The sequence below is a fragment of the Sinocyclocheilus anshuiensis genome, unplaced genomic scaffold (genome assembly GCF_001515605.1).
Source record: "Sinocyclocheilus anshuiensis isolate Anshui unplaced genomic scaffold, SAMN03320099.WGS_v1.1 scaffold939, whole genome shotgun sequence".
Taxonomy (NCBI): Eukaryota; Metazoa; Chordata; class Actinopteri; order Cypriniformes; family Cyprinidae; genus Sinocyclocheilus; species Sinocyclocheilus anshuiensis.
Genome location: NW_015544227.1, coordinates 510,885 through 537,248, shown reverse-complemented (window position 1 = coordinate 537,248; position 26,364 = coordinate 510,885). Strand labels below are relative to the sequence as shown.

Sequence of the window (26,364 nt, the reverse complement as noted above, 5' to 3'; positions counted from 1 at the left end):
TTTATTAATTTAATGCATTCTTTCTGAATAAAAGTATTAATTTCATATATATATATATACAGACACACACACACACAGACACACACACACACACACACACACATACATACATGCATACATACATAGTCACACTTTAAGGTATAATTCTCACTATCAACTACGACTTTTGCCTCAATAAACTCCTAATTACTGCTTATTAAAAGTTAGCAAGGTAGTTATTAAGTTTTGGTATTGGGTAGGATTAAGGGATGTAGAATATGGTTATGCAGAATATGTGCTTTATAAGTACTAATAAACAGTCAATATGCTAGTAATATGTCAAATGGGACAAACATGAAAAGATATTTTGTAACTTGGTACCATTGGTATTTTATGATGATTTTTTTTTTTTTGGTGACTTTAAGTCCTTTTTGAAATTTGAAAGCTCCGGTCCCTGTTCATTCTATTATATTAACTGCATAGAAAAGCACAAATATTCTCCTTTTGTGTTCCACAGATGAGATTAAGTCGTATGGAGTTGGAACGGGATGAGGGTGAGTAAATGATGACAGAATTCTCAGCTTAATTTTATGGTCGTCTAAGCAGAACACAGCTGTTAAATCAAACCAAGGCAGTTTCTGTCTTTCTGCCAGTTAAAAAAGTAGGTGGATCAGCAGCGCTCAGAGCCGCCCACTTTGGGCTAAATCAGATCTTGATCTAGATTCAAAACGCAAAACAATCTGCTAACCACAGAGCCTCTGGGCAGGTTCTGACACAGACAGAGAGGTTCCAGGAGGCTCCGGAACAGATGGAATATTGCTGATTACGCTTATAATTCTAATATTCATATCGCCACGGAAAACTTTTCTAAATCTTTGAGCAGGGCCTTAATCAGTATGGTAATACCGCTCCTGGTGATACGTATATGAATAGTAATGAGGATGCTGAAATGGCCCATTATTCATCCTTTCTGCTAACAAATGAATGTGGTCAGCTTGGTGACTTATGCAAATACTGTGGAGGTGCTGTAAATGGCATAAAACAGCTCAGGTTGTCTGACATCTGAAGCTCATGAGTGATAGTGTCTGTCTGGACTCATTTAAAACTGAGGATTGACTCATTGAACTATGAGTTTATGAACTGTCTGCAAGCATAATGTATAGCTGATGAGCTTGAAGTGAACTTGGATTATTAATTTCGATAAATGGATCTACTGTTCATTAAAATCTTAGCATTTTGCGACATTTAAACATCAGTTTTAATGCATGATAAGTTTCCTTAATTTAATTCCCATAATCCTCATAAGACAACAGTAATCAAAATTTCAGACAAAATGGGACACGATGCTCACTAAATGTGACGTAAGCAGTTATCCATGGAGAGTTTCTGTTTCTGTTGCCAGTGAAAAGATTTGTGCGGATTATTTTTATGCCTTTTGCCAATTCAAGGAATATTAATGCCCTATTAACGAGAATGGATATGATAATCACGTATCTATAAATAGAAATGAAATAAGCACAACGATTTGATGATTTGCTGGGCGTTCTGTTGTTATTTGGGCCCTTCTGTAAACCCTTATGTGTTGGTACAAAATTAGTTTGTCCAAACAAAACTGTTTTAGTCTCAGAGAAACATCTGTGAAAATTCATGAGAACTAAGTGAGATGCAGGGAGCAATGACGTGTGAAAACAAAAGATGTGCACATTTTTAGACAGAACAGACGTGGGTTTTCCATTTGGGTTACTATGGGTTACAGTCTCTCTTTCTTATTCCATGAAGTTAAGTCATTGGGCATGTTATTTTATTTTGATATCCATGATATGCTATTCAATCCTGACATCAGTTTTACAGTAGGCCATTTGTATGGTAACTTTAAAGGGCCTAAAACTAACATTTTGCCACACCTGCCAATGGTGTTAATTTTAGGCCCTGCCTGGAGATACTCTCCTGTTGTTGTGCAACAACTTAGCAGAGCTGGGCAGATTATTTACAAATTGTAGTCCATTACGGATTCCAAATTGCATTACAAAAATTTTAGTTAGTAACGTAATCCATTACATTACAAATTGTAGGTAATGTAATATGACTTTTTGTGACTTAAATTTTTTGATTACTTTTAGATTACCTTTTTGACCTAACTCATGTATCACATTGATTTAAATAGGATAATCTGGTACCATATTGATATAAAAATACAAAGAGAAAGAAAATTAATTCCATTCGTTGTTATTAAAGATGAAAAAGAAAATTAGGGAGGATCAATAAATTATGAATGATTTATTGCCATTGTAAATTTTAAATTTAAAATGTCAAATAATCTAATTACAAGTACTTAATTTTTGGAAACTGATTACGTAATCCAGATGACATGTAATCAGTTACTACCCAGGGGTGCTTTTCCCAAAACCAACTATGGGTGCAAGTTCCGTCGTTACCAATAGAGTTTATTGGAGCTTGCGGCCAAAGTTAGCTAACGATGCTTTTGGGAAACGCACCCCAGCAAATTACACACAATTATATTTAAACGTAAATTTTGAAATTCGTGATAAAAACGATAAAAACGTGCTTCTGTAACTAGGATGCATGCAAAGAAATACTTCTAAAGTTCTTATTGTTTTCCCATGTTGTAATGATTATCTCAGTCTGAGAGATGTGCATATGATGAACTACATCTGAAGCTGATTGCATCGAGCTCCTCTTCACCACAATTTTCTTATAAAGACTCTAGCTGAGATTTAGGCTCTCATTTTGACTTTGTTCTTTTGTTCCCCTCTTTCTCTCTCTGTGTCTCTCTCTCTCTCTCTCTCTGCGTTTCTGAGTTAAGAGTTGCTTTGACTTGACAGCACAGTGGATTTAGAAGTACTACGAGAGGATCACATTGTAACTTCTGGAGTCACATGTTCAAATCTGGAGTCATTGAGCTCATGTCAGTGAAAGGAGTGCTGGGAATTCTGTTAGAGCTCCTCGCTGAGGCTTTTTAGATGACATTTTAGAGTTCTCAGCATGCCTGTGCTCTCATAAACACGAAAGGACTATACTGTGCTCTTCTAGTGAGAAACATATTAGAGAAGTGACACTAAACTGATAGCATTTAACTAAGATAAACCCATAGGACAGTTTTATCAGTCAGAGGTAAATTTTTCATTGATTGGGAGAGCTTATAAAGCATGTCAGTCCACTCGTTTGCCACACTGGAAACAGTGCCAGTCAGCTCCTTTCCTTTCCTTTCCTTTCCATTCTGATAAATTTGTAGATTTGACCTTTTTATTTAAAGTTTTTTTTTATTTGCTTGTTTAATAATAATAATAATTATAATTGTTTTTTTTTTTTACTTTTTTACCTCTTTTTCTAAACTTGTATCATAACTGTCAAATAAAATAATTTGGGTGTTGTTGGAGCAGAATAAAATGGCAATAATGTTAAATTCAGTGCATTTTAACTTTATTTTATTTATTATTAGTAGTAGTAGTAATAGAAAGTAAATAATAATAATATTTTTTTTTAATTTAAGCTTTTTCTGCTGAGCCTGTGCTTGGATCATTTAAACTTTCACATAGAAAAGCAATATCACAAAGGTAATCTTTTTAATACCTCAATTGTTTCTCCTAGCAATGAGAATAAAGGACATTTAAACTTTTTCTTCAGTCTTAAGTTTCATTAGTTTCCTCTTCACATTTCTCCTCCATTCTTGGAAGAATTTGATGAGTAATTTTCAGTTCTTTTTGAAACCTCTGACTTTTTATTATGGACAGTCTTGAGCACAATTGATTTTTCCCCCTCCTGAAACTCTGGAAGAGAAATGTGAAGAGGAAACTAGTGAAACTTAAGACTGAAGAAAAAAATGTAAATGTCATTTAGTCTCATTGCTAAGAGAAACAATTGAGCTATTAAAAATATTACCTTTGTGATATTGCTTTTCTATGTGAAAGTTTTGTAAAAAAACAAAAAACAGTAAGCTCAAAGGTGTATCTCAAAACAGCTGGTGTTTTGCAGTATTGCATTGTTGTGATGATGGTGTATACTGTTCCTTAGGGTTGGAAACGGATTCCCTCAAAGAACGAACCATTAGCCATCCAAGGCATTTGATCCCAGATGAATACCATCCTTCTAAGGCAACATTGTGTGAAAAGTTAAAGATGTAATTCATTTCTACATCATACTTTGCCTTTGGCCGTGCACTGCCATCCCCTACTGGGAGAAGCTGCTGTCTCACCCACACCATCACCTCCTCATGCTGCAGGTGTCCTTGGACTCAGAAGGAAACTATTCAATTAGTAAATAACCAGGATAAAAGGATTATAGAAAGTAAGAGCTTTAGGAGAAAAGGCGACATTAGATTTATGATTGATCTGGGAGGCAGGGACTGACGGAGGAGGGGGGACGAAGGGCAAGAGGGATTCAGTAGGTAGACAGAAGAAACAAAAGAGCCCTTTCATTTCTCTTCACATATCTCTTTTTTTCGTCCCCACCTGCCTCCTTTCCTTCTCAGACTCATTTTATGAAGTGTCATCACTCCTTACGCTCCAGGACTCCATCAGGGGCACTCCTTCACCTCATTGTCCTCTTACGTTTTAATATGCTTGTGTTTAATATGCTTGTATTTAATTAAACACACATTGTGCTGCCTTAACAAGAAGCTGGAGTATATAGCGAATAAGGAATGTAAATCTGCAGTGACAAAGTGCTTTTTTGTGATGATTAAAGTTAAAGGTGATGTGTGTGTTTCCATACCACCAGCCTCGCTTAATGGAATTGCCATATAATGACTGTTATTAAAGTTTCATGAACCCCTTCTTCTATTGGTCAGGTCAGTCAATCAGATAGTCCCACCCCCAAATTCATGCCATTGGTTGATTCATTGTTGCTGTTGTTGGGGTGGTTGTGATGCTCAAACTAACAAAGCGATGTTTTCATAGTAGAGACACAGTGTTTACACTTTGCAGGGAAATCAACTCTTGATTTTGACTGCAGTTTCCAGTTTTGTTTTCAGGGTGGCAAGCAAGGGTTGGTTCAACTTGCGATGTGAATGAAATGAATAATTTAATTATTAAATTCTTTATATGTAAATTCTTTAATTATTTATATGTAAAGAAGCTTATATTAGAATTTTAAATGAGAAATGAAGTCGACCCAGGCTATGTTCAAAATGGAATGCTAGTTCTGTACTGGCTATATGGAATAGCACTATACTTTTATCATAGATTTCTGCAGTATCTACACTACCATTCAAAAGTTTGAGGTCTGTAAGGTTTATGTTTTTAAAGAAATTAATACTGTTTTTCAGCAAGGATGCAATTTAATTGCATCAAAAGCAACAAATCTTCGTATTAGAATGATTTCTGAGGGATCATGTGACACTAAGACTGTATTTTCACAGCGAACACTGTATTTTCACAGTGTGCTCTCACTGTATATTGCACAATCTGGAAAATGCAGAAGTCCATCCAGATATTCCAAGCATACAGAAAAACTGTGCACAGTGTATATAATGCAGAAATGTTACACGCATGGACTGCTTTTCCAGTCAATACCATACTGTTTGCGGACTTTCAGTCATGTCTCTCTCTTTCTCATCAAAATATTGGAAGTTTCACCAATATTTAACATGGGAATTAGCATAACAGAAAGAGTTGTGTGTGCTTTGAAAAGAGATTCAGACTGCTGAGAGCCATTTCATGTAGTTAAGAGCCTGTCTGTACTGCAGTCTTGCATAAAGTTCTTTTCTTGTGAATGACAAAACAAAACTCGATTTTATCCCAATTCTCAGATCACCAATCCAGAATACATGTAATCAGTTACTACCCAGCTCTGGTGATGACTGCGTTTAAATACGTGATGAGTTATCCTAAATTATTGTTTCTTGTGTGTACGGAATGAGAACTCACTCTCCAAACTGCGATGATTGACAGCATGGTAACCATAGCAACGTTCTGGCATCTTGCCATTTATTATGTGCTATTTTTAATCAAAGTAATTTTACAGCGATCAAAGACTCGTTATGTTCGGTGATTTTAACTAAACCACCATAATGCATTAACAGAGCCATTGTGTTTTGTTTATGTTTGGAAGGCTGCTTTGCAGAGTGCACTCTTGAAGGGTTGCCATGTCCACTTACTATAAGTAACACTTATTAAGCGTCTTTAGGCTTGTTTGGGTTCGGCTCATAAAGCTATCCACTTTATGGAGTTAATAAAGTAGGCAGGTGCAGGTCACTATTTTTTGGTATGTGGCTTATTTCCAAGATAACACGTTTGGATTTAAGATTTGATATCTTGCACCGCACATACAGAAAAGACACAAATCTGATATATGTTCAAATTCGTCATTAACAAGACGTTGTTACTCCTGTAATTTACTGCAGTATGTGTGAATAGAACAGGATTAAGCACTAAAAGGTGAATTAACAACCAAATTGAGCTGTTCAACCTAACACAGTTGAAGTGTTTTAGCTTTGGCCCAAACCACAGGGGGCGCTATAGCAGGTATTAGCATAAACTCGTATTCCTCCACACTCAGTTGTCCATTGTAGATTAACTACTCTCATAATGTACATAGCAACTGTTTGGACAGGCTTTACTATCTGTCTGGGTGACAGAATCCCCCCTCGGGGTTTAATAAAATATGTCTTTCTATTGAAACGAGATGTCCTGCAAGTCCCTGAAGAAATTATGCTTGAAATATATATCCATTCAATTATTTCCACTGTGTATGTGTGTGAATAGGTAAAATATATGCAATTGAGAAAGTGTTATATCTTGTCTGCCTTTTATAATCAGAATTTAAATCAGCCCAGTGATTTAATGTGAATTATTATGAAATTTTCTGCAGTAACTTCGTTTGGTCCAGAAAATGAAAAGCTCTATCTTGTGTGATCATTTTCCTGGTTAAACAGCATCTGATTTCTATTTTATTCTGTTTTCAAGCAGAATCCAAACAGAGGCATCAGTGTGAGACCACATTTCTCTTTAATGTTCTGTAGAAACAGCTTTTGAGTCTGGTGGTGTTTCATTACAGACATAAAGTTTGAGTTATGAAAAAGGGAGGAAGAAAGATGAAGGACAGACCGAGGAATATGAGGAAGGTGTTAGTATGGTGCACTTGTATGTTCAAAAATGCAGTTTGTCGACAATGTACAAAGAAAAAGTACATGAATACAAAATAACTTCCTCCTTCCCTCGACAATGTCATACACAGTCTTTTGTCAATAAGTGACATATATTCTCAAACAAATAAATGTTCACATTGGATATGTCATAATATTCTCAGTTCACTTTAGTATAAAGGTAGAGAGTCTTTGAGGAGGGACAAGGTAGAGGTGGGGGAAAGTGCTATTACCCCACATGTCCAGAAGGGGGTTCTGTGACTTTTTCATTGACAATTTAACTCTCAGTTTTAGGATCCCAATACAGACGTGTTTGATGGCTCAACAGCAGCAGGGGTCAGAGATGGTGAGTGACACACACGTTTTTCTATGGCTTGCAAGGATTAATCTGGATTGCAAGGATTATTACCTCAGAACTTCCGTTGACTTTCTATATGGAGCTGTTCAGTTTGTACTCCAAAAAAACCTGGATGAGAATTGGCATTTTTGGGCAATGGGTTCCCTCTGGAGTTTCTAAAGGGTTTTCTGATTTATAGAAAGTGGTTTCTAGAAAGAAAGAAAGTGGTTTCTGATTTATAAGTAAAATAAGGCCTATATATATATAATTGCTAACAAGTGGCTACATAAGGCCTACAGAGGTTGTTTGACCCACTGAGCATGTAAACTCACATACTTTTGATACCTGTAGTTGCACTCCTTATTTAGCAACTTATTTACAACGTATCGATAAAACAATCCATGATGTGGGTGTAACTCTGTAATTTATGTTCATATAACAAGTCTTTTAACGTAATGATTTGGTACTTTAATATTAAGTTTAGTCCTTCTCATGTTGTTCCAAACCTATATGCATTTATTTTCTGTTAATTTTTGGGTGAACCATCCCATTAACATACAGTATTTACTATATATTATAGCATTTTTATTTATTAATATTTATTTATTTACTTACATAAATTTTTCTCTGAATTTTTTTTCTCGCTTGTTGGCCCCTAGTCCCCAAACCCCAGTTTGGAAATAAATGGTCTAATAAATTACCCCTGTTACATTTAATGTGAAACTATAACATTTCTGTAATAAACCAAACTACTGTTACTACACAGTAATATATGTACATACATTTGCACTTTACTTCATTAGTGGTATTTATAATGACAAGAAAATCTATCTATTTGAGATGTTTTTCTATTTTGGTTTAAATCAAAAATCGCTAAAAAACCCTTAAGAGCTTCCTGAGGGAACCTATGGCAAATTAGCCTTCCAGGTTGGCCTCAATGTCTGTGACTGAACAGCTGTGTTTCTCCCTTTGTGAAATTTCCTGTTTTATTTTCCAAAACTGTGCCGTGTGCAGATATTAATGTTGTGTTGGTGTTGTTTACCTTCTAGGTTAGCACATTATTGCAGCTGAGCAACAGATAATGCATGATGCTTTTTGCATGAGCTCCACTTGACCTTTTCATGTTTCATGTAACTTTTGCCTTCTAGTTTTTATGCAAAATACTGTCTTAAGGGCACAATCAACGAATAACAACACACACAAACCCAAAGCCATCGCATAATCCTTCATAAACTCTACTTTTTCTTTACTGACCTCGCCAGCATAGCAGCTTTAGAACAGTAGAATTTGATTGCTAATTCACACTGTGACAGCAAACAGCAACTTTTGGCTTTGTTGGATCAACCCTGTTAGCATTTGTTGGGGCTGTGTGAACCAGCTTTAAAAAAAACCTCATAACTAACCCAATCGCTCTCTTGTGTGCTTGGCTTTCATTTTCATGTTGTCAGGTGCTAAAGGTGTTAACAACAACCCTCCCACAGAAACTGCTGAGATGCTAACAGGTTAGCGAAGCAGCCCCTTTGTACATTTGTGTAAATGGTGGGTTTATGTATTTCATTCACACTCTTTCCCCCCGCTGGGCTGCAGCCTGGTTGAAGGTTAAGATAGGGATTCGGAGGTTTTAATGGAGATGAGCTTGACCACAATGAGCTGCTAATTATTCTGCAGAGGTGTGATGTACAACTGAATGTAATTAACAAATACAAATGTTTTTTTTGTTGTTGTTATTGAATATGCCCTGGTCTAACAGGAGCAACAGGAAATGGTGATGATGGAGGAGTAGTCCATTTAGTGTCCCGTCTCTCCGTCTCTCGCCCACAAATCCCAGAGTTTCTTCCCATCTCCGGTTTAATTCCAGGCCTGCAACTTCGCACAAGTCCTCTGTCCCTCGAAAGGGGCTCACTGTCATACACATGTACACACAAACGCACACACACACACACACACACACACACACACTGAAGTGTAGGAGCCAGAGTAGACAGAGGGCTGAGTTGTTCCGTAAAACAATTAGTAGAGGCTTCCACGAGGCTCAGCGGAAAATAAGGGCAGTGAGACACACCAATAAGCAAAGAGTGATGATGAAACAAGGTGCCAAGAGGGACGCCGCCCTGCTGTTCACTCTTTGCACGCCACTAGGGGGACCCACCGAAGTCCGTGGGATGCATTTGTTCTTTCGTCTCGGTTTTGACGGGTCCGATTCCTTGTTGGCTAACTCCTTTAGGGTATACACCTCATTCTGAGCATTTCCCTTGCGGCTTCGATGCCTTGTGCAGTTCCTGTTGCGTCCCGATTTGGGTGGTCGAGGGAGCGGCGATGGGGAGGTGGGGTAGTATTGATCCTGATGTGGCAGGTGAGGATGATGATGATGATGATTACGCGATCGATGATGATGATCTTTCTTCAGCGACACCCCTACGTCCCCCTGACTGGATTTGCTCTGGTGGAGCGACTCCGAGCCCGTACAGGAAGGCAGCTCTTCTTTCGTCAACCGTTTCAGATCCTTGCCCGCCAGCTCCGGTGGAGCCACGCATATTAACGAGGAGGTGGAGCCACGGAAGCGCCGCAACCAATCCCAGAGTGGCACGGCCTTGCAGTCACACTCCCAAGGGTTGTCGTTGAGACGCAGGTACTCCAGCGCTGGCAGCTGAGCCAAGCTTTCGGCTGGAAGTTCAGGTAAGGAGTTGTTAAACAGGTAGAGAGTCGTCAGGCGGCGCAGGTCGTGGAAAGCTTGTTTGTGTATCCACTGGAGTCGGTTTTGATGGAGCAGTAAACGATCAAGGACCCCCAGGCCACGGAAAGTGTTCTGGTGGAGGCTCCACAGCCGATTTCCATGCAGAAATAAATGGCTCAGATTCAGAAGATCAATGAACATGTCATCCTCAAGAAACTCCAGCTGGTTGTTCTGTAGAACAGCAAGTAAACAGCAACAGTCAGTAACAAGCACTGAAAAAACAAGTCACACACATGAATATCCAAAGTGACAGTGTTATTGTTTTTGTCTTTGATGACATATCTAGGCAAATTTAGTCAATATTTCATCATGTTGTGTGGATTAATTTTAGCCCGTTTTACTCTGACTGATCATTTCACTACAAAACAGCTCAAATAACAATGATTGGATTATTTGAATGAGAAAACATCGACAAAACCGTAAAAACATTGTTGGTGTATTGGTAATATCTCACAGTATATTAGTTTTTCTCATCATAATTTCAACGGTATTACTTATAAATAATTTTTTGTTTAATTTAATTATGTTTTTAATTATGTTTTTGTCTTGTTTTTTTTATTGTCTGAGAAATAATGAAAAAATTGTTGTTGATGAGATTAAAGCTGCAAAACATATTCGAGGAAAGAACCCAATCAAATCACGTGAATGCTTCTGTGTCCTTTTCATAAAGACAGTTCAAAGATGAATCATAAAATTGGAAGACCTTGGATATTCATACTGGACCATATTAGATATTAGATTTTCCCTTGTCGTCTGTACTTCTTTTATAAGAATCTTTTCAAACATCCAACATGCCTTCAGTACCTTGTGTTCTCTGGACACAATGTAGTGAAGGTAAATATATTTATACACCATTTGTGAACTTCTAACCTTTGCACTGGTATTAATAATAAATAGAAATGCGTGACGGTGCAGTATTTGCACAGATTGGCATGAGAGCAGTTAATATTATGCGTATTTGTTTTATTTAATTGTTTATTAGAAATATGAAAGTCATTTGCATATGCCAAACTACCGTTTGGTCAGTTTGGTCTGCTGTTCTTGACACATTTTGCTTTGATAATAGAATAGAATTAAGAAAATACAAATATTTATTTCTGATATATTAAGCAATTAAAAAAAAGTATATATATATATATATATATATATATATGCACTTTCATGTCAAAAACATTTTGGATTATGTTTTAGTATTTGATCCTGTTACTGCGCTATGATCTTTTTCAGTTTAACCACAATATCCATAATCTTGAATATATGACTAGCCTTATGAAACCTCATGAAAGGTCAGAAACACTTAACCTTAAACATAAATCAAATTCCAAGAGTTGTGTGTCCGTAATGTTCTTTGCACCTGAAGAGTATGTTTCCTTTTTGACATTTTCATTAGAAAGAAATATTGTCTCTGGTCATCGTTTTAGTGCAGCACTTTTTGCTGCCAATGCTGATATTGAATATTTTTTTGAGCCGATCTTATCTGGATTTATTTGGCAAGTCAGATGATTCCTAAGCAACAGTCTTAAAAAAAAATGATATCCATTCAAGAAGGGCATTTTTGCTTTCTTTAAAATGGTATTGTATCCAGTCAGATTTTCTAAAGTGTCAGCACAACCATTCCAAGCCAAGCGTCTTATAAATTCACACTCAATTTGGCTGAAGAGGACCTAAATATGATATATTTACACAGCACGTCAGACCTAGCAGAACGGACACATTAATAACACTGAAAACTTAGGAATCATTAATCTTTTATATATGTTCTTTGTTACTATATGTACTATAGTAGCACATTATAAATAATGCCATCAGCTATTGCTTGTTACAAATGGCACCTGACCTGTTTGTCAAATCACTCAGATCTATTTTTCCAAATGTTGGCAAAACTTTGAGAATATAACACCCACCTGTAAATAGAGGTACTGCAGGTTGTGCAGCCCCTCAAACAAGCCAGCAGGCAGAGTGATTAGGCCACAGTGGTAGAGGTGCAGAGCATGGAGTCGGGTCAGGCCCTGAAAAGTGTCAGAAGCCAGAGAGCGGAGGTGTTTGTTGTCCCCCAGATCGAGCTCCTCCAGGCGGGTGAAGCCCATGAATGTGGAGGGCTGGATGTATGAGATATTGTTGGAGTAGAGCCAAAGCATGACTGTGGTGGGGCTGAAATGGCCCTGTAGCAGTCGCTGGATCTTGTTGTTTTGCAGAAAGACGCGCTCGCTCTGAGCCGGGATTTCCTCTGGAACCACCAGGAAGTTGTGAGCCTGGCAGCTAACCGTGCTGGGAGAGTCGTAGCAGATGCAGTGACGGGGACACGCCTGGGTCAACTCTAAACCACACAGCACCAGGAGAAACTCCAGACCACAGCCTACGGAAAGACAGGTAAGGAAAATAACATGTAATCATTGCAAGTTTCAATGGTAAAAAAAAAATGCTTTGGAACCTTATGAATCCTCAGAATGGTTTATGCTGGTTTGTGCTGTTCCAGCTGATGGACCTTCAGCAAATCTCAGCTGGTTGATTTTGCTATTTGAGATAAAGAAGGCTGATGGGGAGAGCAGCATTACAAAACACAACATACTGGTACCAGCATACATTTTACATTGTAGTAATATTTCACAATATTATTATAATAATATAATACACTTTTGCTGCTATTGAGGTGAGATACGGGTAAGGTTAAGGACAGGTTTGGTGGTATGGGTAGGATTAAGGGTGGGTTAAGGTGTAAGGGATGGGTCAACAGTGTAATTATAAATGTAATTACAGAAATTAATTACAGATGTAATTACCTGCAGGTATTTTAAAAATATAAGTACAATGTAAAAACATATGTACACAATAAGTGCTGTACCAAATGATTAATTTAAATGTAAGTACATGGTAGTTAAGGCCACTTAATATAAAGTGGGACCTTTTTTTTACTAGTGGGTGCAGGGCACTATAGTTCATTTATGTAAGTGAGGATAGCAAAATAAAATAAACTGTGACATATTATACCCAAAAATTCTTCATACAGTGGACTACCAATAAAATTGATAAATTTGGGACCATAAATTATTCAGACACTTTGACCATGCCATGTTTTGCTTAATTGTCATATGACATTATCAGAATGAATTTGTTCTGACACAGTTTAACTCTGAGTTCGTGTCATATTTTATTACCATTTTCTAAACTATAGCGAATAAACTGTGATAATGAAATGTTGAAGGTGTCCCCTGGTCCAACTTTATATGTAATTGTACACCTTGCCGGTGAAAAGCAGCAGTACGAAAGGAAAAATAATCATAAAGAATGTGATGTTTATATAGATACAATTGAAATCCAGCCAAAAGGACATGAGAATGTGATATTTATATAGATGCAATCTCTGCCTCCATCCATCGCCATCTCTGAATATACCCGACCCACGAGGCTATACTTTAAAAGCGGAAAATCAATGTTAAAGGTTACAGAGGGAAAAAATGCATGTACACATGAGTTTTATTGTGTATGTGTATGCATGCAACAGATCAGAATGAAAAGAAAGAACACGCATGTCTGAGGGAAGAAAGGAAAGGAATGAGAATAAATGATAAACACATGAAGATGAGGTTGCGATGAAGGGCGCTGTTGTATAAGTGAACGTTAGTGGCTCAGCATTGATTTGCCTCTGATGTCGAATTGAAATGGGAATGAGAGAGGGTGGTTTAGAGGTGCACCGCAGTGGGAAGAGTTTCGAGGAAGAGATGGAACGTGTGATTTCGGATGCACAAGAACTAAAAGGATCAGTTCGCTAAGAGAAACGGAGAGAGATTGATATTGACAGAGAACTTGAACAGAGAAGTGAACTTGTGCAGAGAGCTGAGTGATGTGGTGTAGCACAGGGTGTTCTGACACTGATTACACATTACCATGCTCTCACACATTCAGCAGCAGGAAGCGTGACAGGATACTGTTGCTTATAGCACGGGTAGTGTTAAAAAGACAGTTCACCCAAAAATGAAAATGTACTCATCCTCAAGTTGCTCCAAATCTGTGTGACTTAATTTAGTTAAAGTGTTATAAGGCATAATCCAAACCAACCAACCAGGTGTTTGAGGGAGTGAATCACAACATTACAAACTTTGATTTGAAAATTGGACAAAATAGAAGACTGTGTACTGTGAAGAAATTCCCATTGTGAATGGGATAATCAAATTAAAAATGTTGGTGAAATAGAAATCTATTCATTTGAAGTCGTTGAGTGTACCTATAGAAACAATATAGTTTACGTTTATTGGAAAATATGCATATATTTTATCAATATTTTAAGTGTTTTGATGGAGTAGGAAGACCGACTCTGATTGGTGGAATTTTCTGTACAGCATCATGGGTAATGTAGTTTTAAAATGTCATTTCATAATGTTGTTTTTCACCTGGAATTCCACTGTTGAACACAGCTTTTAAAAATAAATTGAATTAATTTTCTTCCAAGTACCATACCATAAAAGTACCATAAAATCATCATAAAAGTGGTTAATATAATTTGAGCGCAATAATTAAAGTCTTCTGACGCCAAACAAAGTCCCTGACTCATAATCATCTCCTCCAGTGGGCCATTAACCAGAGAACTCAAAAATTAGATCAGCGCTGTGAACTGGATTGACCAATTCATTGTGAGCAATCAAAAGAATGATTCATTCGGACGTCATTATCTGTTCTCTCATTAATGCATCAAGGAGAACTAGGGTGGATGTCAAGATTTTTAGTGAATAATGACATAATTTTGTTTATTAATAATTAATTGTATAATTATTCCAAGTCTTCTGAATCCATATAATTCGTAATGACCACATTTATGATACTTTTATGCTGCTTTTTTGTCGTTTTCATAGCTTGAAAGCCTCAGTCACCCTTTATTGTAACTGCATGGAAAAGTGCAACCAGCTTAATTGTTCATGATTGTCCTTTTGTGTTCAACAGAAGAAAGTAAGTCATACAACTCTGGAATAACATAAAGGTGAGTAAATGATGAATGTTTTCATTTTTGTGGGTGAACTATTCTTGTTTAGAAGCGCTAGAACCACTTAGAACAGTCGGCAGGTCATTATATTCCAAATACGTGCGTTTAGACATGCCTCGACATACACAATTGTGTTTATTTAAGATTAAACTGATCTCCTCGGTATACACACAATTGACGGATGACCTTTTCCAACCAAGTTTTGTTTCAAACAGCACCCGATGCCTAATACAGCGTGAAATCGCACATAGCTTCGGATGACACATGTAATCCTTTGCATTTAATGTTTGCATTTCAGTTTGACAGCGGGCTGTTTCTGTGACTTTTTCTCTCCCAAACATTCACTTTGCTTTATCTTTATTACAGCAGTCCAACAACGTCAACAAAATTACACTCTTTGGCCGGTGAAATTAAGTGTATTCTTCTGAAAATGAATGCTGAATACACAGCTCTATTGCTGGCGGTATGAATTGAATTTGTCTGATGGGGTTCTCTTTATTTGATTATGAAAATGGACTCAAGTCAAACAGCATATATTACCATGCTGTATTGCACCTGAATAACTCTTCTAGACAGTGTGTGTCTTTATCTCTTTCATTGCCATTCTATCTGCCTCATGTGCACGCACACACACACACACGCCACATAATGCACAGGAAGGGCCGGCAAGCATGAATGCAGTCGTTTAGGAGCTTTAGATTACTAACGCTTTAATAAAAGGTCAAAGCACGTCTTCTTTTTCCCCCAAAGCTGCACTTGCAAATTAAAATGTATTTGAGTATCAGTTCTGCAGGTTACAGAAAGGTTAAACAGGCCTGATTAAGGACCGCCTGACATCTTAGCACCTACTGGCGAGAACTAGCATCCATTAAATATTGGAAAGATTTCAAACAATTTTAATTTAACCCTTTGGGCAAAGATCATTATTTTACTTGTAAGATTGGACTGATTTTCTGACAGCTGGTAGTTTAGTGTGATTTGTGGTGAAAATCACTTCATAATATCACCTGAACATTTTTTTCTGAATATTATTATATTTAAATTATATGTTAAATACACTGAGTTTAAAAGTTTAGGGTAAGAAAGATTTATTTTATTTTTTAAAGAAATTGAAAATTTTTATTTACTGTTCAACACTGATAATAAGAAATGTTTCTTGAGCACCAAATCAGCATATTAAAATGATTTCTGATCATGTGACACTGAAGACTAAAGTGAAGATTTAAAATTGCATTTTAAAATATATAAAAATTGTTTTTTTTTTAACTGTAGTATATATTACAGTATTATACATTATACAATATTCAAACAAATGCAGCCTTGGTGAGCATTAAAGACTTAAAAAAATTAGCATACTTGGCCTGCTAGCTTAGCCTATATTCTATGCAAATGTTCTATTATGCCGTTTTTTATGTTTTAATTACACATTTTAATGTCTCAAACATATGTCAGTGTTTCCGAGCATGTTAAATGCATCCATATTTCACATCGAATACCACTAATCCACCCTTTAATAACTCCATCAGTTCATTTATCCCTTGTTCTTTAATGATCATGTAACTCCCTTTCTCTCTCTCATGCCTTTTTGGCTGGATTTCAATTAGTTTCAAATCTTATCAGGATATTTTAACTGTCAGCACAGTTAATTATGTGATTGTGTGCACTTGTGTATTTGTTTATTGTCCGTTGACTTAAATATGCACATGACAAACCGCACACAAATCTTTAGCCCTTTTTATGTATCCATTGTCCTTTGTTCTCATTATTCATTCTCTCCTCCATAATGACCCTCTTTGATTTTCTCTCTTATCACATAACAGAGGCTGCAGAAATCCCTCCATGTTCTGGGAGGCGGAGAAAAACCTTCCAGTCACCTCTCGCTCTGTTCCCATTCTCATTTCCCCTCCTCTGTCGCTCACATTTGGATTCTAACTTTGGTAGATAACAAGTGCATTAAATATATTATAATGTCTCTTCTCATTAGAAAAGATCCAGCCACCGGGGCCCCTACCAGTTGGGCCCCAGCCATCAAAGTCACTGAGAATGTTTCCTTTTATTTCCACTGAGGATGTTTCCAGTCACAGCTAAAATATTGTGTTCATGTAAGCTCAGCAAGTAGGTTCATGTGGAGAAAGCTCAACATGATTTAAACACATGTCAAGTTCTGCATTTTAAACGTCCCTTGCTTGTTCATTTAATAAATATTTTGATTAATCTGATTATGCATTCAAATACCTCAAGTAGTGTATAGTATAAAGGAGCACTATAGGTACATTGGAAAATTTCACAGACAAAAAAAAAGGTTCATTGTCAGTAGCGTAGCACTGAATGGGTGCCGTCAGAATGAGAGTCCAAACAGCTGATAAAAACAAATAAACATACAATAATCCACAGGTAACCAACACGACTCCAGTCGATCAGTTAACATCTTTTGAAGTGAAAAGCTGTGTAAAACAAACCCTTCATTAAGACGTTTGTAACTTCAAACCTTTGCTTCTGGACAAAATTAGTCCATAATCCATAATAATGCTTCCTCCAGTGAAAATGTCCATCCCCTGTTGTCCTCTCAAATCAAAATCCACCAACGTACTTGTTTAGAAACATTTTGGATTCTTTTCTGTGCATATTTCTCTCCTGATTCAGATTAGACCAATTTTTCACTGGAGAAAGTAATATTATGGATTATGGAGTCATTTTTTAAGTTAAAAAATGTCTTAATAATGAATTTTTATTACGAACACACAACTTTCCACATACTGTGATGCTTTTTATCAGCTGTTTGGACTCTCATTCTGACGGCACCCATTCACTGCAAAGGATCCATTGGTGAACAAGTGATGTAATGCTAAATTTCTCCAAATTTGCTTTGATGAAAAAACAAACTCGTCAACAAATTTTCTTTTTTTTTGCATTAACTATTCCTTTAACACATTTTACAATGTATGAGTCTGAATTCCAAATTTACATGGTCCAAAATTAATGTAGAAAATGGCTGCTATAAACATGATTAACTCAAGAACTTGCATTTGTGGTTTCAGCTGAGTTGGTATTGTGCAGCTGTCATTATGGATGTTATACATCAAACGACATTATGTGTTTTTCTTTACCCTGCAGGAGGCTGGTGTAACAGAAGCCGCGCAAGAAAGAACATGCGAGTGGGTGTGTAGGCAGCGGTGACAGTCTGAATAAACGGCGTGGGGAGAGTGGACACACACGTGCTGGGGGTAATGTTGTGCAGAATGACAAAGAGAAAAGATCCACACTGAGATAAAAGACTACAGACTAGCAGAGAATGAAGACAGTAAGATTGAAATATCACAATAGGGAGGATCTGTTTGTGTTTGTGGGCTGTACGGCACAAGGAGGTCTATAATAACTGGAGGAAGCAGTCCACTAGAATTCCCATTTATCTTAATGGCTGTTTCTCAGCTGGTGTGTGTGATTTAAATTCTGTTTATTTGAATCTTTGCTTATGGGAACTTAGCAGAGATGTTTTTGAGCCAATCACCTATGTTGTAGTTGTAATGGGAATGTTGTAGTTACAGCTTTTAGCCAGCAGGGGTAAACTGGGCCATGCTAACCAGCCAAACCCTGACCTCTTGTTGCGGTTCCTTCTCAGTAATGATTACATAAACATCTCTGGACTCTGCCAGACCTGTCTAACATAATTGATTAAAGAATGAGAATGAGTTTCTGTCTATGTGCCAGCACGTATTATTGTCTGTCAAAATGTCCATGTCCCTCCATTTAAAGCTGGACTATATTTGTCTGTCTGTCTGACTCTATCTCTCACACACAGTCTATCTGAGCGACACAATAAAACAAGATCGCTCCTATTACAGTCAGCAGAACTGTGCAAAAGTGCATTATTGATTTTTGATGACTGACAGCTTTGTTGATTATAATGGGAGCGATTGAGTTTTGCCATGTTGCGATGCACAGCTGCTGGTAGGGTGCAAGATACTGTTTTTCTTTTCTTCCACATTTATAGTACTAGACGCTTGAGAAAGCTATGGTGGAACGTTTTATGGAAAGGGATGCATGAGATGCATTTTAAAGGTGTAAAAAGATCAAGAAATTAAGCGGGAAAACTGTAACTTGGATTCCCAAAGCACAAATTCTATATTTTGACAATCAGTTAAAATTTTTAATAAATTGGTTGACTGGATTACAATAAGAAATGTTTTGACAAATACACTACCATTCAAAAGATTTGATTTAAAATATTGTTTTTGAAAGTCCCTTATGCTTACCGAGGCTGCATTTATTTGATCAAAAATACATTAAAAACAGTAATAATTGTTAAATATTATTATAATTTAAAAGAACTGTTTGTTTGTTTTTTTGTAATATATATTAAAATATAATTTATTCCTGTGATGGCAAAGCTGAATTTTCAGCAGCCATTCCTCCAGTCATAGGATCCTTCAGAAATCATTTTAATATGCTGATTTGCTGCTCAAGAAACATTTCTTATTATTATCAATGTTGAAAACAGTTGTAATGCTTAGTACTTTTTTGGAAACCATGATACTTTTTTTTTCTTCAGGATTATTTGATTAATAGAAAGTTTGAAAGAGCCGCATTTATTTGAAATGGAAATAATTTGGTACAAAGCTGTACCAATGGAATAATAATATTTTTTACTTACATGGCAAATTAATGTTTGTCTAATCTCACCTGTAGCACCAAAGTAAGCCAGGATCGACACTAATGCCCCCTCAAAAAAAAAAAACCTCAGGAAACTGTTAGATAATTGTTGATATTGTTGGTCTAATTATAAGGAACATAAAATGCGACACAATAGCAGATGTACTGTAGAAGCAAATTTTAAATGAAAGTAACTGAGGTTGTATTATTATGAGTTGTATTTTGGATCTGCTTCCTCCCTGTGCGACACAGCTGATGTCTTGAAAGCCTGGTGCCGGGGACATGTTAGTGACCCTCAGTGCTCCTCTGTCAGTACGTGTCTTTCCGTCCTTTCAGCAGTGAGACATATAAAACATAAAGGCTCCTTTAATATTTTTTCTCATGTCTGAGTGAATAGACGAGCAGCTGTGTGCTGCTGCAGATGGACGGGCTGAGGCGATCGCATGCATATCAATGACAGCGCTTATGAGCACTGACTGTCTGTCTTAATGAGAGGCAATACTGAACCTCGCTTTCTCTCTCTCACATGTGCCTTCTCTCCCTTTGTTCTGGACAAACTCAATTTCCTGCCCCTGTCAGCAGGAAGTGGGATGCTGTCTGTTTCTTTATCAGTGTGTTGTGTTATGTGCTTATGGCAAGTGTTTTAGTAGCATTGCATTGTTTTATCTGCATTCCGAAAAACAAAGCAGGAGTTGCATTGAATGACACATTTGAACTGATTCAAATATAGGCAATCAACGGCCTAAAGAAGGTTGTTTTGAAGCGCTTCTTGTGCCGTGATGAAGGGACGTTTTAGTAGGGTACATAGGCTAGACTATGACAGTCTAATAAATAGAAACCAATGATATGTTTGTAAGCTTATTTTGGCCATGATATATGAGCAATATCACACGAGTTGCAGTGCGATATGGCTGCATATCAGCATGGCTACGAGTGTGATATTGTATTTTTACAACAGTTCGACGGCACAAGTGTGTAAATAAAAAAGAGACAATAGAGTCTTTAAAAACCCTCTTTTGTGCAGACCTACTTCCTTCTGCCAAGGATTCAAATCTCAGTTTGACAGTTTAACAACTGAGTCCAAGCCTCCGTTACTAATTCGAAAACGTCACTTTAGAACTAGTAGCAAAGGAACGTTGAGTTGCTTCGTTAAAAGCTTATTGTATTACTGTATTAAAAGCTCACTGTATTATGTGGAGTATAGTACTATGAGAGAGAGAGATGGACTGAGAGAGTGTGATTACCTGCATCTGATACAGCATTCATTCTTACATTTACATTTACATTTAGTCATTTTGCAGACGCTATCCAAAGCGACTTTTCAATTGGGGAATACATGAAGCGATTCTTCTTAAAGAGGCAAACAGACACATTCTTCAGCTCAGTCTCATATTCACAATAAAACATTAGTTTGAGTGTCCGCTGAGGAAAGCGATATCTTTGTCGTACTGTCCTTTCATCTATTTAGGGTGATTTCCAATGACAGCGCTGCTCAGTGCATTTCTGTGTTGTTGAAAGTAAAAATAACTTCTTGTTTACAACCCTGTTTCAGTCTCTTTCAATATAAGTCTTTACTGCTGAATCACTCATTAAAAACAGTCTCTTGTCGCCATGTAATTGTGGAATAATGTAACTACAATCACCATCATAAACACACACACACGTTTCTCAATATTGTATACTATTATTTATATAAAATATTATTTATTGAATAATAATATTTAATAAACAACAACAACAGCCATCATAAATGTTGCTAGGCAATTCGGTCAAAAGTACAAAGGCAGCGCTCTAATAGCATTAAAGTTATATAAAATATAACCTTATGAGATTTTGCCCTAAGCCAAAACTATTTGATGTGGAACAAATAATAGTCTAAAGAGACCAAAGACTGCCCGTTAGATTTCCCCAAAACAAATTATTACCACATATCTGAAGTCTAAACAACTACATTCTCACTATATTCGAGTTTATATCAGAATTGTGAATTTATATCTCAATTTTGATGATATATCTCGCATTACTCCTATAAATCTCATGAACCTAACGTTTAATCACAGTACTGGTTCACGGTGCATTTCAGTTCAGACCACTGATTCGGGGTTCTGTGGGAGTCAGTTATAAGCTTTGAACAAATCACTGACTAAATGAGTCGGATTCAAACAGCTAACAAGTGAATTCAAGACTGTTTTGCAAATTCTTTTAACTGGCTTGTTAAAAAGAATCAGTTCTTAAGAATCATTTGTCTGTTAAATGGGACCCACTGTGTTTGTTGTTTGAATGCAGGAAACACTGGCATATGCACTAATGCCATACAAATGTCACTGGCATACAAATGTACTGTATTAACTAAAGGCCACTGGTGTTTGTACACAGAATGGGATTATGTGCACACTTCTGGTTATAAATTGCTAGGAACTGGGGAAAACCCCGTCTGAACTCTTTTAGCACTGACTGGCTTATGCTTAAGTCTTTACAAGCACCGTTCAGACCAGGCATGCAGCACACAAATATGCTCGCCCTCACGTTCTCATCTATGCCTCATTTAACACAGGAAAATTGATTCGGAGTACAAATAATAAACTCAAAAGCCAATTACGAACAACTTTCAGCATGCAAACACACAAGATTTTATTACATTTTTTGTCACGTAAATCATAAAGAAACAAATGGATGTTTAAACCCCATTTACAACGTATTGTTTTTGTATTGTTAGTTGCTGCCTGTTTTTCGTGGGCTGCATAAATTACCATAACTTTCGAAAATTTGATCACAAATGGGGTGTAAAAATAAGAATGTCATTCCATTTTGACAATGAATAAAACAGGACATTCTGGAAGGGAAAGTGTGGTGTGCATGATGCATCATATCATGCACAAGATGATTTATTACCAATGCACAAATCAAACTTGCTCGCAGTGCTGACTATTTCTAGCATGGTTTTCCATGCCTCATTTTTTTTAACAATATCCCTGTGGGTCATTGCTCACAGTTACTATTAACTCCTCCATCTTGCCTACACTCAACTATCTCACAAGAAATGGATCATATTTCCTCCAGTGCCTTTACTTCTGCTGGTAGCTGTCACTTCACATCACTGTACATGTGCATAGTTAAACTTTTCTCGACACCCACATCTATCAGTGTGCAGCAAAAATGTGTCCAGAAGTTTCGTTTTCAATAAGAGTAACTGATTTTTGCTACTCAGAGTTTAACTTTATGCAAATAAGATGATCTAGAAACTACCAATGGAACTGAAGACATGAGCTGACTCTTGTAAGATACTATATCCATGATGAATGTTCATGTTACTGCAAGCGGTTTCAAATTTATATATGATTTATCTCTGCCCACATAGAGCAATCTAATAAAAAACGTGTGGAAAACTGTCAGAAATTGCCGACACTGAGTGAGTTTGATTCATGCATTGATAATCGCTCATCTTGTTCATCATATGATGTATTATGCACAGCTGCACAAAAACTTTCCCCAGCAGAATGTTCATTTTTAGCAGCAAGAAACCGGATCATATTTGAATGACATCTGATTTACCAGCAATACATCCCATTTGTGTAAAGATTTCCGCCTACTAGCGACCAACCTTCGGTGATAAAATCGGCATCATTGTGAATGGCGCATTCATTATGAGGGGAAAGAGACCGAGATTAGCAGGTCTGTGTTATTCTAGCCAATCTAAGGGTTTGCTGCTTTAGTTTTTGTGCTTTCTTTCTTGGAGAGAAGTGAGATAAAAGACAACAAAGAAGCAAGACAGGGCGGAAAAGGCAGAGACAGAGCATAAGTAACAGGAGGAAAACAGAGGCCTTGGTTTGATGAGTGTAATTCCTTTTCATTAGGCCTGTTCATATGGAGACTGAGAAACAGGCACCATTGATCCTGCTGTAATGTCTATTCATTAACTTCACAGAGCTGAACACTGCTAATCAGGACAGAGTTCTGTGTGTAGCCTTCATTTATCACTCAGTGTTCGCACACGCTCGTGCGCACAAACACTTTGAATTTATGTTTGTGATGAAAAATTTGCCAGAAACAAGGTCAAACAATAAATCAAAAACTCTCTATTGTATAAGGGTTGGGTGATATATTGAATATTTATGATATGATTGACATGGGTTTGGAGATATAAAACTGAGCAGCATTGTGAATATCGTAATGATCGTAATGTGCTTTTTGAGCGCGTTTCAGACCCCCTCCTTGTGTCGTGACTATGAGAGCATTAAACCATGTTTTAATAGCTTCTCTGATTTAAACTTTACCAGATAAATAGATTTGAGATATTTAATTCGTTTCCACACGTGCTTTTTGTACCCGTTTAATACATACAAATATTTATATTTATAGTTATATAAATAATTATTTATTATAATTCAGTGTATTGTTTGAATGTAGTATTTATTATGATTTATTATATTTTATTTTAAAATAATTGTATTTATTATTATTATTGTGAAATAATCAGAAATAAAAAAAAATTTTTTTTCCGATTTATTCTTCTTCCTTTTGTGCCGATTTAGTGAAAAAACGTTTTTAACTGTTTTAATATGCCTTCATTTTCACATTCTTTTTTTAATTAATCTGTTCAAAATAGTATTTATTGCAATTATTTTTATTTCTTATAAATAATGTTATCATTTATTATAATATTATATTATTTAAATAGTATATTATAATTATTAAAATTGTATTTATTTTATTAATTAATATTTTATTAAATATTTATTCAGTAAAAATGGTCCTTAATTATTTAACATTCCTTAGAGTTGTTTTTAATTTTTTTCAAATTAATTGGTTTTATTTCTTTAGTTAAAATATTTATATTTATAAATAATAATTTGTTGTTTATAGTAATCTATTATGTAAATAATTATTATTTATTATTTTTCATCAGCTACTTTGTGCTGATTTTGTAAAAAAAAAAATAAAAATCCTTAATTATTTAGCATGTCTTTTTTTGTTTGTTTCACTAGATTTTTACACTGTTAAGTGATTTATCATATACAGTATATGTATTCCATATTATGTATGTGGTTTTCTCAGCTTTATCAACCAGCTTTTTTTCTGTTTTCTATACACCTACAGTATGACTTGTGGTTAAAGTCCGTTGTCAAAATAAAAACTACACTTACAAAAGCATAAACTTCTTTTCTGGTTTGGCCCGGCCATGTTTCAGACTGCTGCCTGTCTCTCGTTTTAGCAGGAGTGTTCTGGACCTTTGAGATAGCCACTTATCCCCCCGAATCCTCTGCGTCTCAGGGCAATCCCACCCCACGCCACATGCCAACATCAAAGCCTCACACGCCACTGCATCATGCCAAACACGGCTCCCATATCGGCCGGTCTCCCCATCTCCTTTTCTAAAACATTTGGAGAGAATGGATGACAATCCGTTGTTTTTTGTGATAGCTGTAGGGAAGTACGGGAGAGTTAGGGCTCTTGGGAAAAAGCCGTCCTGAATACAGTCCAACAATTCAGCCTGCATGTGCATGGAAGCTCAATTGTGCTCAAACACATATTATTTTGTATTCTCTACAACTCTCTACATTAAACTTGGGTTGAAGAAACTATAAACATTTAAAAACTATATATATCATGCACTTCACCTTTCTCCACCCCACGGAATATTCTGGACTGGACCTGATGGTCTTCTTTGTCTCACACTGGTTGTTTCGCTTGTCTGAGTTGGGGAGTGTGGCATTTAGAAAGAGGAAGGAATTTTATGCTGCTGCACCAAGCGGGGAATAAATGTCTTTCCATTCAGCTGGCTAAAAAAGCAGATACGCCAGGGGGAATCATGTAAGTTTGAAAAATGAAGCAGGGACCGAGAAGGTAAATGTCACTGTAGTACATCAAAAGAGGACGGTGACAAAAGTGTGTCGAGAAAGGAGAAAACGGGAGGAAAGTAACACGACAGGTATATTTTCAAGCCTTATAGTGACTGATAATAAATTATCCTCACGTTTTAAAGGCGAAGTGTGTAGTTTCTGAGCCACATGGGATTGAAAAAATCATTTTCAAACAGGTTTCTCAAAGAGGTTTCTCAAACAGTCCGCTCTTCTGCCATTGGTTAGACAATCAGATAGCCCCACCCAAAATTCACTTAACTGTTTAAGCCAATATTGCTGATGTCGAACGGGGCAAGGACACAAATAGCAGTGTTTTGCACCACAGTGACAAAGTGTTTACATTTTTGTGGAGAGTCGTCCGACGATTGACTTATTTACAGTGTCCTTTGCTTATAAAACTGGCATAAAGCATTTTACCGTCAGATAGCCCACAGCCAAACACATTATTTTCCACATACTCTACATTATTGTTTCTCCTCTATGCCCCGCCTTTTCGATTTTTACAAAGCTCATCGGTCTGAAAAGCGAGGTGTGCTCTGATTGCGGATATCGTCCTCTTTTGGGAGGCCAAACAAAGTAGTTTCGCTTTCACAACGAAACACACAGAACACAAACACACGCTTCACGACATGGCGGCAGCAACAATACTGCAGCGAGAATAAAATTTACGCCTTCTTTCTTTGCGTGAACATTTGGGCGGCGTTATGCAAATCTTCCCACATCGTG

General features: G+C 36.7%; 1 protein-coding gene and 1 long non-coding RNA gene across 3 annotated transcripts in view; one reads left to right on the top strand and one right to left on the bottom strand.

Annotated features, from left to right (window-relative positions):
• The first annotated feature begins 6,982 nt into the window (after window positions 1-6,982).
• LOC107697432 (uncharacterized) lies at window positions 6,983-12,394 on the top strand. Its single transcript, XR_001635190.1, has 3 exons — window positions 6,983-7,427; window positions 8,867-8,920; window positions 12,348-12,394. It is a non-coding gene; the product is annotated as an uncharacterized LOC107697432 (long non-coding RNA).
• Window positions 8,834-26,364, bottom strand: part of LOC107697431 (reticulon-4 receptor-like 1) — a 135,560-nt gene continuing 118,029 nt past the window's right edge. For both annotated transcript variants that reach the window (XM_016498215.1, XM_016498216.1), the window contains exons 2-3: window positions 12,057-12,508; window positions 8,834-10,323 (exon numbers count right to left, since the gene is read on the bottom strand). In XM_016498215.1, the coding sequence (XP_016353701.1) occupies window positions 9,451-10,323; window positions 12,057-12,508 (1,325 nt within the window). In that variant the 3' untranslated portion in view covers window positions 8,834-9,450. The remainder of the gene's footprint in view (window positions 10,324-12,056; window positions 12,509-26,364) is intronic.